The sequence below is a fragment of the Antennarius striatus genome, chromosome 1, assembly GCF_040054535.1.
Source record: "Antennarius striatus isolate MH-2024 chromosome 1, ASM4005453v1, whole genome shotgun sequence".
NCBI lineage: Eukaryota > Metazoa > Chordata > Actinopteri > Lophiiformes > Antennariidae > Antennarius > Antennarius striatus.
This window is the reverse complement of record NC_090776.1, coordinates 30576537-30589849: the sequence shown is the minus strand read 5'-3', so window position 1 is coordinate 30589849 and position 13313 is coordinate 30576537. Positions and strand designations below refer to the sequence as shown.

At 42.2% G+C, this 13313-nt stretch overlaps 1 protein-coding gene across 2 annotated transcripts in view; it reads right to left on the bottom strand.

Annotated features, from left to right (window-relative positions):
• ush2a (Usher syndrome 2A (autosomal recessive, mild)) overlaps positions 1-13313 on the bottom strand; it is a 178818-nt gene that overhangs the window by 8325 nt on the left and 157180 nt on the right. The window contains exons 76-83 of one of the 2 annotated variants that reach the window (XM_068316566.1): positions 8067-8148; positions 7815-7960; positions 7334-7675; positions 6882-7243; positions 6400-6769; positions 5735-6016; positions 5450-5619; positions 3779-4109 (exon numbers count right to left, since the gene is read on the bottom strand). In XM_068316566.1, coding sequence (XP_068172667.1) covers positions 3779-4109; positions 5450-5619; positions 5735-6016; positions 6400-6769; positions 6882-7243; positions 7334-7675; positions 7815-7960; positions 8067-8148 — 2085 coding nt within the window. Of the gene's footprint in view, positions 1-3778; positions 4110-5449; positions 5620-5734; positions 6017-6399; positions 6770-6881; positions 7256-7333; positions 7676-7814; positions 7961-8066; positions 8149-13313 lie in introns of both variants that reach the window. The other variant, XM_068316556.1, reaches the window with a different exon arrangement.

Sequence of the window (13313 nt, the reverse complement as noted above, 5' to 3'; positions counted from 1 at the left end):
TGGAACCAAGTTCCCTTCAGGGGTCAATAGCATAGTATACAAAATAAAAGTTAAAAGAAACTTTTGCATACATTTGATTATTACACTATTATAAGAAGAGAATTATGAAGGCCAACAAAAATACTTGTACATTTTATTAAATTATATTATTTATTAACTTAAAAGGTTAAAGAAATATTTATTTGTACAGACTCCTTAGTGATTCAGTCTACAGTTTCCTGTCAGACGATCCTGGACTCAGTCCAGTGAAACTGTCTGCTGCTTTAAAAGGTTATGAGAAGAACTGATGTGAATTATGAATTCTGTTGTCTGTCCCCACAACAGCAGCTGCTACCACACATTTGTTTTCAGTAATACATTCATTTGTTCCAGTGTCTTCTCCACCTTCTACATACTGTGTGTCAGGAATGTCTGATATTGACTTGAAAGCATCTTAATCATTATGATGATGTCATTATGTACAGTGTATTACAAGGAGTTCGACCTCATGTGCATGTTTGCCTGTGTCATTCATTGATGACACAGGCAAACATGCAGTCGATGCAAAATTTAATCCAGGATCGAATTATTTTAAGGCAGAAGACGATCACTTGTTAAATAACTGACTGTCTTATTGGTGCATCCAGGATGTAGAAAAGTTCATTTCTGGGATTTACAGAAGTAAAATACGCTAGGGTAATTAAAAAAAAGTAGCCACACTCAGACATTTTAACTGCAACTAAACACCTACTAAGATAATTTTCACATCTGTTAGAACATAGTTTTGAGGAAATTTACTTAAAGTAAACAAGTAGAAGAGATTACTGAAAATAAAATATAGCAGAGAAAAAGAGTAATAATAATATGTGAATATCAATAGTCTCAGTGAGAACCAGGCTTTACAAGAGGTCAACTCTAACCTTTCTGTTTATGCATTACCAGGCTTCTCTGCAATTACCTGCATTGTTGTGTGGTGGGTGACGAACGTGGAATGGCAGGACTGATGGCAGGAAGAGGAATGAAGGAAAGGACAGAGACCGGTGTGGAAGAAGTGAAAAGGATGGGTGGAGGGATGGAAGTTATGGGTATGTTAGGTAAAGGGCAGCTTGTCACCCTGATAAGGAAAAGGTTAAATAGAAGCATGACTATGAAGGATGCAACCATAGCCTGTGTGTGTGTGTGTGTGTGTGCGTGTGTGTGTGTGTGTGTGTGTGTAAAGTGAGATATGAGACAACTGCTAATTAAAAAGTTAAAATACATTTGTTTGCAGTTAAACAAATGAACATCATAGTCAGGTTTATCAGGAATCAGATAATGAGCTGTTCTTGGTGATACAGAGAAGTTAACGTGACATGGACTGGGACGTTTGAGTTCTGTTAGCAAACAGCTGTACTGTAATTCTGCCAACAACAATCTTGACTGAATATTTATTTATTTAACACTGTAATCAACAAAGTAATGCTGATATATAATACACTTGCATTAATGCAAATATGTCATTAAAAACCCTGACAGAAAAGGACAGTCAAAGTTACATATGTAGCTTCTACACAGGATCTGGGACTTAACTTGTTGATTTAATTACCATCAATCACGTTAGCTCCTGCCATTAAGCTAAATTAAAACTATCCCACTTATAAAGTCTAGCCAGTAACAACCATGTTCTTCCCCTGGTAGCAACAGTTACAGCCTGAACGTGATTCGCGGGCTTTGGACTTGATGAAGAAGTTTGCATCACATAGAAGACAGAAAAAGTTGAAAACTGAAGTGGGTCCAGATCACCTTGGCCTTGATCTAGTGCTAAGAGGTAGAACTCATCTCATCCTTATATCATCTGTAGCTTTTTTACTGCTTTCCCTTCGTTCATGTGTACTCTTCTCCTATTGGGCCATGATTTGGCTTATTAGATTCAAAATTAAAAATATACGCCGTTAGCTGCTGTGGCAGCAAAGGAGCCGCCATGGCAACAAACGACTTCAGGAAACTAGCAGACAGTATCTCAGTGTTTTTATTGGATGGTCGGGCAGCGGGCTCGATTTGAGCATTCTGATAGGCCAACAGAGCTACTTGGCGGGTGCATCTACTTGGGGTGAAGGGGCTAAGTTGTGTGAAAGTGGGCAGTAATTAAAACCAAGCATAAAGCTGTCAATAGGAGCTTATGACCCAGTGTAATTAGCCTAATATGATTTCTCTCTCTGCGCTGTGGTGTGCTAAACTGAACTGACTGATCGTCCTTGTGTACGCCTCGAACACAGAAGGATGAGAGCCAGCGTGGTACACAGACAGATTAACAGCTGAATGAAAACAAAGCCAGGAAGAAAGTTAGACAGAGACAGAGGAGGTCTGGAAGAGAGACGAGTGGCTGAGAGACAGGATTCCTTTCTTAAAGACCGACAGAAAAAGTATGACAAACTATTTCATATGAAGACCCAAACATATATGGAATTTCTGTGCCGCACGCACACACACACACACACACACACACACACACACACACACACACACACGTGTTCATGGAGTTCACGTATCCCAGTTCCCAACTGACAATTCCTCAGGGGACGAGTAGCGGTCACCATTAAAAGGTCTTTCCAATACAAGCTCTGTTACCAAGGGGGATAACAGTTAATTCGATTGGCTGGCTGGTAATCAGGAAGTGGGGTGCTCTGAAGGCCCAATGATTAATGGCTCTGTTGCCCGACCGTCATCTCCCAAAGCTCCTCCCTCCCTCCCTGCTCCTGTCATAAATTAGGACCCTCGTAAATAAAGACGGCACCACAATCAGGCAAACTCAATCAATTACACAGGTTCTCTGGCCTCAGCTGGGATGTCTGACAGGCAGCAATGCTAATGTTATTGTTGCTTCCAAAGGGCTGTCAATTAATGTACCAATGCACAGCACAACAGCATGAATATGGACCCCTCCATTTAACACCTGTCTGATTACTTGTCGTGTGTGTGTGTGTGTGTGTGTGTGTGTGTGTGTGTGTGTGTGTGTGTGTGTGTGTGTGTGTGTGTGTGTGTGTGTGTGTGTACGCACATGTCGGCAGGTACGGATGCCTCTGTCTATTTAAGAATGTGTTTGGGTGAGTGTGTGTGTATGTGTGTGTGTGTGTGTGATTGGACAGGTTGTGGAAACATGAGAAGAAAGATTTTCAAACTTAAAAAGATAACTGGCACAAAAAGGTCATTCTCAGTATGTAAAAACAAAAAAACATTCTATAAACATAAAATGAGTAGATTTTGTTCCATTTAATCAATGAACAATATTACAATATCTGTAATGATCTTATTGTCTGTGCAGTGTTGTTTGGAAAATATGTACATCTGTCTTTTTTACAGCTTTGGTAGTTTGAATGGCTTCAGTTACTGATGTGCTATCCCTTTAAACACAGGGTCTGGAGGACAAGCAAATACTTCCATTGGAAGATTTACGGATAAGATATTAATATTTGTTTCTACATATGCAGAAGCCAATTTCACTTGTTTTGTCCATTGATTGATTATTTCTGTATTCTAAATCTACAGGTTTATGATTTATGTGATTATAATCTTTCTATGTCATGACATTTGTATTAATTACACCATACATACACAGTGTTGTGACTTGTCAAAAGCGTCTGTCAATTTTATCAAGTTGTTTGACTCCCCTGGAAATGTGTTTGATTATATCCGACATAAAAACAATGACAAATAAAAACTTTTGATGCATCATTATGACTTTTGTTTTTAGCGTTAAGAGTCAGACTGGTTTCCATATATGGATAAATCTAAATATTATCTTAAGTTTAGACTATTGTACCTGGTACTGGTAGAGAGCATAGGGTTGGAGTGCTTCATCTTTGTACGTAGTAGAGACATTCTTGTAGATGAGCACTGCTGCATCACTTTTGTGGGTGTCCAGAGTTTGGGCCAGCCTGCGGTATACTTCATAATGAAGAATTCTACCGTTTGGTTGAGCTGGAGGGTACCAGGTGAGCAGAAAGGTCACCAGTAGGCCGCTGTGGTGGTCAGGCTGGAGGTCTAACAGTGGCGCTGGTTGTCCAGCAGGGGGAGCCTCAAGAGTGCGCACAGATGACCAGTCACTGGACGAACATCCCAGTGCGGTGCATGCCTCCACTCTCACTTCATACCTTCACACAAATAAAGACATAGTTTGTGTTAGGGTGTAGGGTGGGAAAGAAACACTGGCTTCTAAAAGCTGTCATCAAACTAATAATATAAATGCGTAAAATCATGTTTATCTCATCCAGTTGTCCACTGCTCTCGTTTCTTAGGGCTAATGAAAGGAATAAATGAGATGCTACGGAAGTGTGAGGGGGAGAAAATGAGTGAGAGGGTGATGAAGATGAATTGAATGGATAGAAGGTCATCAGAGAGAGGGGGGCGATCTTTAGATAAGGATGATGAGCTTTTATTATCTCAATCTTATCAGCATACACACGCTCTCACACACAGTCACATATTCGAGCACACTGATGTGCACAACTGTACACACACACACACACACACACACACACACACACACACACACACACACACACAGTCACAGACACACACACACACACACACACACACACACACACACACACACACACACACACACACGCAGACACACACACACACACACACACACACACACACACACACACACACACAGACACACACACACACACACACACACACACACACACACACACACACACACACACACAGACACACACACACACACACACACACACACAGCTTTGTCTTTTCGTCTTTGACCCTTTCATTATTATTTACCTACAAAATATTTAAATGTGGAAGGAAATGATATACTGTAAGTAAGGCAGAGAAGACTTCTTTGTTGGTGTTGAAATATGTCATACATTTATTAAAGTACAAATATATTTAAAAAAGGGGGACTGTCTGACTTCATTTCATTTTTACTCACAATTTTTGGTTTAAATTTTTGGTTTCTGTCTGTCCAGCCCTTTTAAAACAATTTTTTTTAACAAGTTACCACTGCATCATGCAGAGGCTTTTTTTTTTTAAAGTTAAATTGTTTTAAAATACTTAAATATGTCATTTTATTATCCATTTTGAGAAAATGCATGGACTGATAGACAAATGAAAACTGACGTTAGCCGACTGAATGAGATGGATCTGAGTCCGGCTCTAATGTGGAGTGTAACACAGTTCCTGGGTTGTGTTGCTTTGCATGCATTTTTCCTGTTACCAAGAGGTGGCAGTCTGTTCCCCTCTATATCACCCATTCTTATCTTTTATTTATTACACAGAGAAACAGGAAACTGCAGTGTTAAGATTCGTTGTTGGTTATTTTAGGAAACTCAGTTTGATGAAATTGTAAATTTCATGACAATCAAGTTTACAATGGAGGAAATTTAAACAAATAAAATATTAGCTATTTATCAAACTTAAAATATACCTTATTGTACTTCAAACATATATGTGATGTGATGTTGCTGACCTGTGGTAGGCAGTCAGACCATGCAAAGTGGTGCTTCTGCTAGAGAAGTCCCTCTCCTCTGGACTGAACACAATGTTGGTATCGCTGAGCTGGACCGGATCTCTGTGGTACACACTGTAACTCACAATGTCTCCATTGGGACGGGCCGGAGTCCTCCATTCTACTTTCACCTGGAAAGATGAGCAGAATACTAGGCTGCAACTTTTGAACAACTTTAATACAGTGGGAAGACATTAGCCTTAATTCAGCAGCTATTTTAATGGACTGAAGAGACAAATGACTCACTCTGCCTGGTCCCAGAGGCGTCAGCGTGGGGAGGCCGACACCAGATGGAGCTGAAGGGTGAGTCTTTGCTGTGGTTGCTGAGCTGCAGGCTGCCCCTTTGCTGTTGTTGGCTGTGACTTTGTAGCTATATTCCACACTTGGCAAAAGTGTAAAGTCGTGGTAATGTGTCTCTGTGCCGACATATATAACTTCACCATCTCTTCGGAGCTCATAACTGGTGATGATGCCGTTTGGGTGCTCTGGTGGTCTCCAGGTAACTTCCATCGACTCTGGGCCAGTGACCTTCAAAATAAAATGGTCAAGACTCATTAAAAATAAGATGACCAGATCCTCATAAAATCTAGGATTGCTGCTTCTGAGTTGTATGCCTCCATGCAGAGGTCAAGTTCGAGTTTACATCCATTACATTTCTCTTCTTTGTTTCTCCAAACTTATAAGACTTAAAGTGATGACATATAATAAATGATCAATAATTGAACTTCACAAAATCAGTACAGTATCAGGAAGTATCAGTACAGTGTCCGGAAGATGCATGTGGAAGTCGGGCCGTGGGGCTTGGAGGAAGTCTGAGATGATGAATAGATGGAGATAGATAGATGGATTCAAGTATCGCAGACCAACGGTAGGAAAGATTTCACTGGAAGGGGCAATCAGAGAAAAATCACCTTGAGAGTTGGGGCAGCCAGGCCCGTGGGCGGAGCCTCCACAGTTACGGTGACAGTTGCATTGCTGGTAGTGCACCCACCCCTGGTGCAAGCCAAAAGGACCAGCTGATATGATGTATGTGGCTGCAGGTCTGACAGCGACGCACTGAGGGCTCTTCCTCCATAAGCTTCCTTGTTGTTCAATTTCAGCACATAGTTAGTCACGTCTCCGTTCTGTGTTGGTGGTTTGCTCCATGAAATGTTGAGACTGTTGGAGGTGATAGTCTCCACTCTGGGAGCTTCCACACTAGCAGGTGGAGCCTCTAGGGTGGTGATGTTAGTATGAGGGCTGACAATGCATCCCTCAGATGTACAGGCCATGACTGAGTAGCTGCAGAAAAAAGAAAGTTCCAATTTTGAAATCTGTCTTTTTGGGTAGTGGTGTTGTTTTTTTTTAAGAGTACCCAAGTGACAGAAATAAAGCCAGTTAAAGTAAATGATACCTATATGTTGAAAAAGGCAGGAGGTCTTCATCCATGTAGCTCAGGACAGAGGAGTCAAAAGTAAAAGAGAAACTGACACCGTTTCTCTGAATCCTGTAGGACTGAATTACCCCGTTGGGCTCTAAAGGAGGAGTCCAGGACACCAACAGCACACTGGGCTGGCCTTGGAGGTAGCTCACTGTTGGGGGAGCAAGACCCCTAGGTGGTGCCTGTCTAGTTGTCACGGTTACCCAGGAGCTCCGGGTGTGTCCAGCGGGGTTGTGCGTATGGACACTAAACTCATACTGAGTCCAGGGACGCAGACCGGTCACCGTGTGTGAGAGGGTACGTCCTGGCTGGGGGGAGGATTCTGTGAACATTACCTGTGGAGACAGCTGAATTTATATTTACCCATAGATGTGGTCAGAAATGAATTCCCATATCTTCAGAGATGCGTCTTTAGTTTCATTTACCTTTGCCCTGTCAGTTCCCCCCTCATTACTTCTTCCACTCCCTTCTTCCTCCAGACCTTTCCCCAATAATAAATACTTTACAATTGGCCCGTTGGGCAGGGATGGAGGGGTCCAGGTGAGTAACACACTGTCTGGACCAATGACAAGAGGAATGGGAGGCGGCTGGGACGATGGCGGAGCTGCTGATGTGGTGACACGCTGAGGTGGGGAGTGTGTGCAGCCTGCTGAGGTACAAGCTTCAAGACTCAGAGAATACACAGTCCATGGCTCCAAACGACGAAACAGGAAGTTGCGCGATAGTCCACTGTACTCCAGGTTCCCCTCATTGTACAAGTTATATACCTGGAAAGGAGAAGGAAAGTAGGGTAAGAGACAGAATAAGATCCACAGCAGCAGTAGAAGACCTACTGTGAAACAGAACTTGATGGAATCTTGTGTCTTAAAATTTGGTATGTTAGGAATCCATTTGAAAACAATTTACCACAATGATTCCATTTGGAGTACTTGGCTGATCCCAGCTCAGCAGCAACGCCCTGCCCTGCTCCCTCTGCTCCACTGTGAAGTTACCAAGTCCAGCTGGAGAATCCTCCAGAGTCCTGATGTCCACCCACGGACTGGAAACGCTCCCTAAGGGGTTACAAAACAGGAAGACTCAATGGAGTGATCCCATAGTTGTTTCTGACAATATATGTGTCTGATATTTTTAAGGAGCAACTGCTCATAATTAACCGACCTGCTTCATTCACAGCTTCCACTCGTAGACTGTAATGACTGTATGGCTTAAGACCATAGACCATTGCTTTGTGGACTGAACCCTGATAAAGACAGACCAAGATACAATATATGAAGCAATTGAATGATGGGAAGTGCAGAGCAGCACAAAAAAGGAGGAAAAAATAGGAGAAAGGGTGGAGACAGTTACAGGGAGGAGGAGGTATGGGAGAGAAAAGAGCGATGCCAAAGGAATGATTGGGCAGCATTAAAGGGAGAACAAAAAAAGTGCATGAATGGAAAGGGGAATAGGGAAATGGGTCCATGCCATAGGAAATTAGTTACACAAACAAACCCCGCTTAAATACAAACCAATGAACTACTCACTAAAACGGGGGAATGAGTGGGAGTCAGAGACAATGGCTGGCTGAGATGACCTGACATGGGATTTGTGATATCAATGTTTCAGCATAGAGCCTCTGCCATGGTAAAGGACGTACACGCCAGAGAAGTGGTAGAGAATTCAAAGCTTCCAGATTGAGTGTTTATGACACACATGACACCCCCAACCTACCCCCACCCCCCTGCGCACACACACACACACACACACACACACACACACACACACACACACACATACAGACATCGGTGAGTCTGCCAGTGACTTTAGGCAGTGGGACCAAGCCAAAATCCCTGGCAGACACGGGGTGGTGTGTGTGTGTGTGTGTGTGTGTGTGTGTGTGTGTGTGTGTGTGTGTGTGACACAGTAGAAACAGCATTTACTAATTGATAAGAGACACCATAGCAGTCAGAGAGCACTGGACTCCAGGATGCCGTTTGTTCTTCTTTATTTATGAGTGTGAGCTTTAAAGCAGAATGGTGTTGATGTGTAAACATGTATGTGTTCACACCAGAGGCTGCGTTCCTTTCATGCGTTGAGTCGGCAGTTTTTTTTTTCAGGAACTTGTCTGTTTGGGAATGGGAAGGCATGTTTTCATATAGCGAGCACATGTAAAGAGATTAACTGGTAACTCACTTCAATGCAACAGCGAGAGGATCAAAAGGCTCTAACTCAAACTGATTCAAATGAAAACCCTGACAAATCACCGTAGCGTGGCACCAAGGATGAACTATCTGAACAACAGCCAGAGTGCTTGTTTTCAATGTTTTCATGTCTGGGAGCCAACATGTTTTTCATCCACAGTAAAATAGGATTAATAAGCCTCTAGACACCTAGACACAAGCTAAATCCTCCTGCAAATCACAGCACTTCTGAATAAAGGGAGGGAGGAATGCAGAGAGAGAGAGAGAAAGAGATGAGGCAAGAAAGATAGAAAGGTACAGTGGGAGAGAAATAAAGATAAAAGGAAAGAAAAAAGGACAAAATGAAGTAGGGCAGACAATTAAAAATGAAGGATTGAAAATAGTCAGAGATGAGTAAGTTAAGTCCCAATGAAGAGAATAAAAAAGGGAGAGACATGCATGTGCAGAAGCATGAGACACAGGGAAATTGGCTGAATGGGTAAAAAAAAAAGATGGAAGAAAGCTCAAGTGAGAGAAAAAAGATAAATGTGGCAAAAGGGAGAGACGGATTAAGTGAGTGAGAACGAGAGATCTCTCTACCTTAAAAGCCAGTGAAATATGTGAGGCATGTGGCCCATAAAGCAGTTAACATATGCACATTGTCAATAGCAGCATCTGGCGCTGGCAGCTTTTATAGGAGCATGGAGACTCTGCTACATGCCTCTAGATGGCAATACATTCAAACACTTTATCACTGAAACACCACATTAACTGCCTCCTAACACACACACACACACACACACACACACACACACACACACACACACACACACACACACACACACACACACACACACACACACACACACACACACACGAGCGGAGTGATCAAATGGTGCAACACTATTCTATTACATTAACAGCTCCCTCAATAACGGTTTCTTTCATGCATACACATGTGCATGAGAAACACACACATAACATTTTCATGGTATTATATATTTTACATATATTTAGGATTGCGAAGACAAACATGGATGGACACCTCCAGAGAAATGACAGCATGCATAAGAAAGTTAAAGTCAATACTTAAGGCCACTCAGCTGGAATTTAATTCTTAACTTTACATTTGTTGAAATTCTCTTTTGGAGGTGTGTACGATTAGGGTTAAAAAGATATTATATGAGTAGAATTTTGGAAGCATGTACGGTCATCAAGAGTGATATCATGAATCATCATCAATCATATGGCCATGCCCGAATACAGAATCTTTATTTTTGTTGCAGCAAAACTTTTTGATAAATGTTTGCGTTTTCATTAAATCTTTTTTAAAAAAAGACAGGTTAACCCATCAAAACCACACGAAAAGCCACGCTGTAAAATGTGCAAGGAGAAAGGTTCTCATCAACCTAAATTCATTGTGCATGAGCATGTACGTGTGTTTGCCAATGATCAAAGTCACCAGATAATCATGCCAAATTCAAAGGAACACAGAGGGAATGAGGAGTCGAGAGAAAAAGAGGGAGAGACAGAGATGGAGGAAAAGAGAAGATTTGCGCAAATGTAAAGGAAGGAAAGTAAACAAGACGGAGTGAGAGCAGAAGAGACAAAGACAGAACAGGAAGAGTCCTGCTAATTTATACATTAAAGAGTCCTCAGATCTTACATGGTTCAACACAACTTAGCATTGAGGGCATGGAAGCAATCTGCTCATTCTTTTATTCTTCTTCTTATTTCTGGTGTGTGAACTGAGCCACAGCGGGGGTCCTCTGGTCAGTGTGTGCGCTTCTGCCTGAAGAGTATTTAGAATTGCGCCGGTGTGCGTGTGTTCTTCCTAAGCCTCCTGCTAATATATTGTTTTTTGGTTGGTTGTGTGGTCACCACAACAAACCCACATATTCAGGCAATTAGGTTGGTACCCATGTGTCCCGATGAGAAGTACGTTTTTGTGTGTGTGTACAGTTGAGTGTGTGTGATATTCAGGTGGAGAGGCACGGTGCGGCCGGGGGGACAGTGTGTGATACTAATTAAGAATAACCATGTGTATTTGTCAAAAGAATTATGCTGATTATCTCACAAAGGCCCCAGCACCGGGCCCCGCAGAGAGAGAGAGACCGCGAGATGGACCAGCATTAGCATATGGCTAAACACATAGAAGCACGTACACACACACACACACAACACACACACACACACACACACACACACACACACACACACACACACACACACACACACACACACACACACACACACACGCAGGTTAAAGTAGAGTGAGTGCCTGAGAACATACATGAAACAGCCGTGCCTAATGATAGGTGAATGGGGTCCACCTCTCCTGCCTTAGGGATGTTTCTCTCTGCAGGCCTTCTCTGGCCTCTCTGCTCTCTCTAATGTCCTGGAGAGCTGATCAAGTACCATGCTGTTTCACCCTTTGTAGTGTGTCGTGGTTCTTGTGGTGTGCAGTAAAACAGGCTATGATACGACATGATTCAATACAATTCAGCTCCATTCGATCCAATTCAGTTAAATTCAGCAGCAGTCAGTTCAGTTCTTTAGTCCAGTCCATTAGCACAAGCTGTGCGCCGACCGGCCCTGTGAGAGCAGTAATTGTTTTCAGAGGTTTCTGAGGTGAGCCAGTGCACCACACGCTGCTCTCTCAAGCCCTATGCCAGGCTCCCAAGCCAAGTGTGTGTGTGTGTGTGTGTTAGTATTTATGTGTGCTGGGCTAATTCAATACTGCTGGAACAATTGCCTTGTGTCTCTTTGCAAATGTCCTGTGTGGGTGTCCCTGCTAGTCAGTGTGCATTAGACCGACGTCGACACATACAGACGTTCAGACAACACAGACCCACAGACACGCATCAGACAGGTCCATTCAGTGTGTGTTTCGTCTGTGGCCAGCACAGACGTACAGAAGGACTGCAGGGATCTCAAACAGGCATGCCCACTTCATGTCAACAGCCACGATTGGCTTTGGCGGTTCCTAGACCCCAAGAACTGCATATTTAATTCATTGCTTGCATGTGTGTTGGTGTGTGTGATGTGGACAGAGACCTGTGGACAAATGCTTTAAACTCAAATTGAAATGAACATACCTAATCCTAGACAATTACTACAATACATTTACCAATAACTACTTGGATTGAAAATAAATAAATCTTGAGAGAACAAACATCCTCCAATTGATGTCAGTAATTGTTTAAGATAATGAAATATTACTAATGGTGGGTTTCAGTTTCAAGATCCATCAAATTTGACACCAATCTGAAAAAAAGAAATTGCTTCAAAGCTTCTGGCGTTAAATCCTCTTTGGGGCTTGAAAACTGGAAATTCTGATTATGTTAACAATCAAGGCCAATACGATCATCATCCTTGTTTGTCATTGGGTGTGCACGAATGGGAAAAAACAAGCAAAGACAGTACTAGTCACGTATGTGGGAGTGAATTTTTCCACATGGATTTTCATGTCACTGCTCTAAAGTCACATGAATTCAATGTTTCACCCATGAACTGTTTGTTTCACATGCAAACAGTGAAAGAGAAACACATGGAAAAATAATTCAGCTGATATCATGATATCATATCATGATATCATAATTCAGCATATCATGATACCTATCATTATACCTGAATTTCCTTTGGGATCATTAAAGTATATATCTATCTATCTATATCTATAGATCTATCAAACATGATCTACAGTCTTTTGTTATGCAGTCATTAACCTAAAACAGATGTAATAAAAAAGTAGCTCATTCTTTGTCATCCCTGTTAAATTGAAGCCTCTCAGACACAATCAAAGAACACAATGCATCAGGAAACATATAGACTCTATATTTAATAATCTGTATTCATGCCCAGGCTGTGAAACAGCATGAGGCAGACGGAGGCCGGCAGGAACGTCTCCTCCAGATAATGGTCAAAAGTACAACCCACTTCCAAAACAAACACTTTACAAGGATCACACACGTTGTCGTACACACTCACAGACTCACACACATTCATACACATCCACAGGCTTCATGCTCCAGAGTTGAATGGACTCAGTCATCACACCGTATATTCTTTTTCCTCTCACACACACTCAGCATTCCTCTAAAGTGATGACCATCATATCGCAGTTGCAGCACTCTCTAACAACCATTAAGACAAGTGGACAGCACTCCAGTGGATGGTGTGGCCTCTTCACAGACGGACACACAATAACACACAACCTGTCATTACAGAGAAAGCTTGTGTGTGT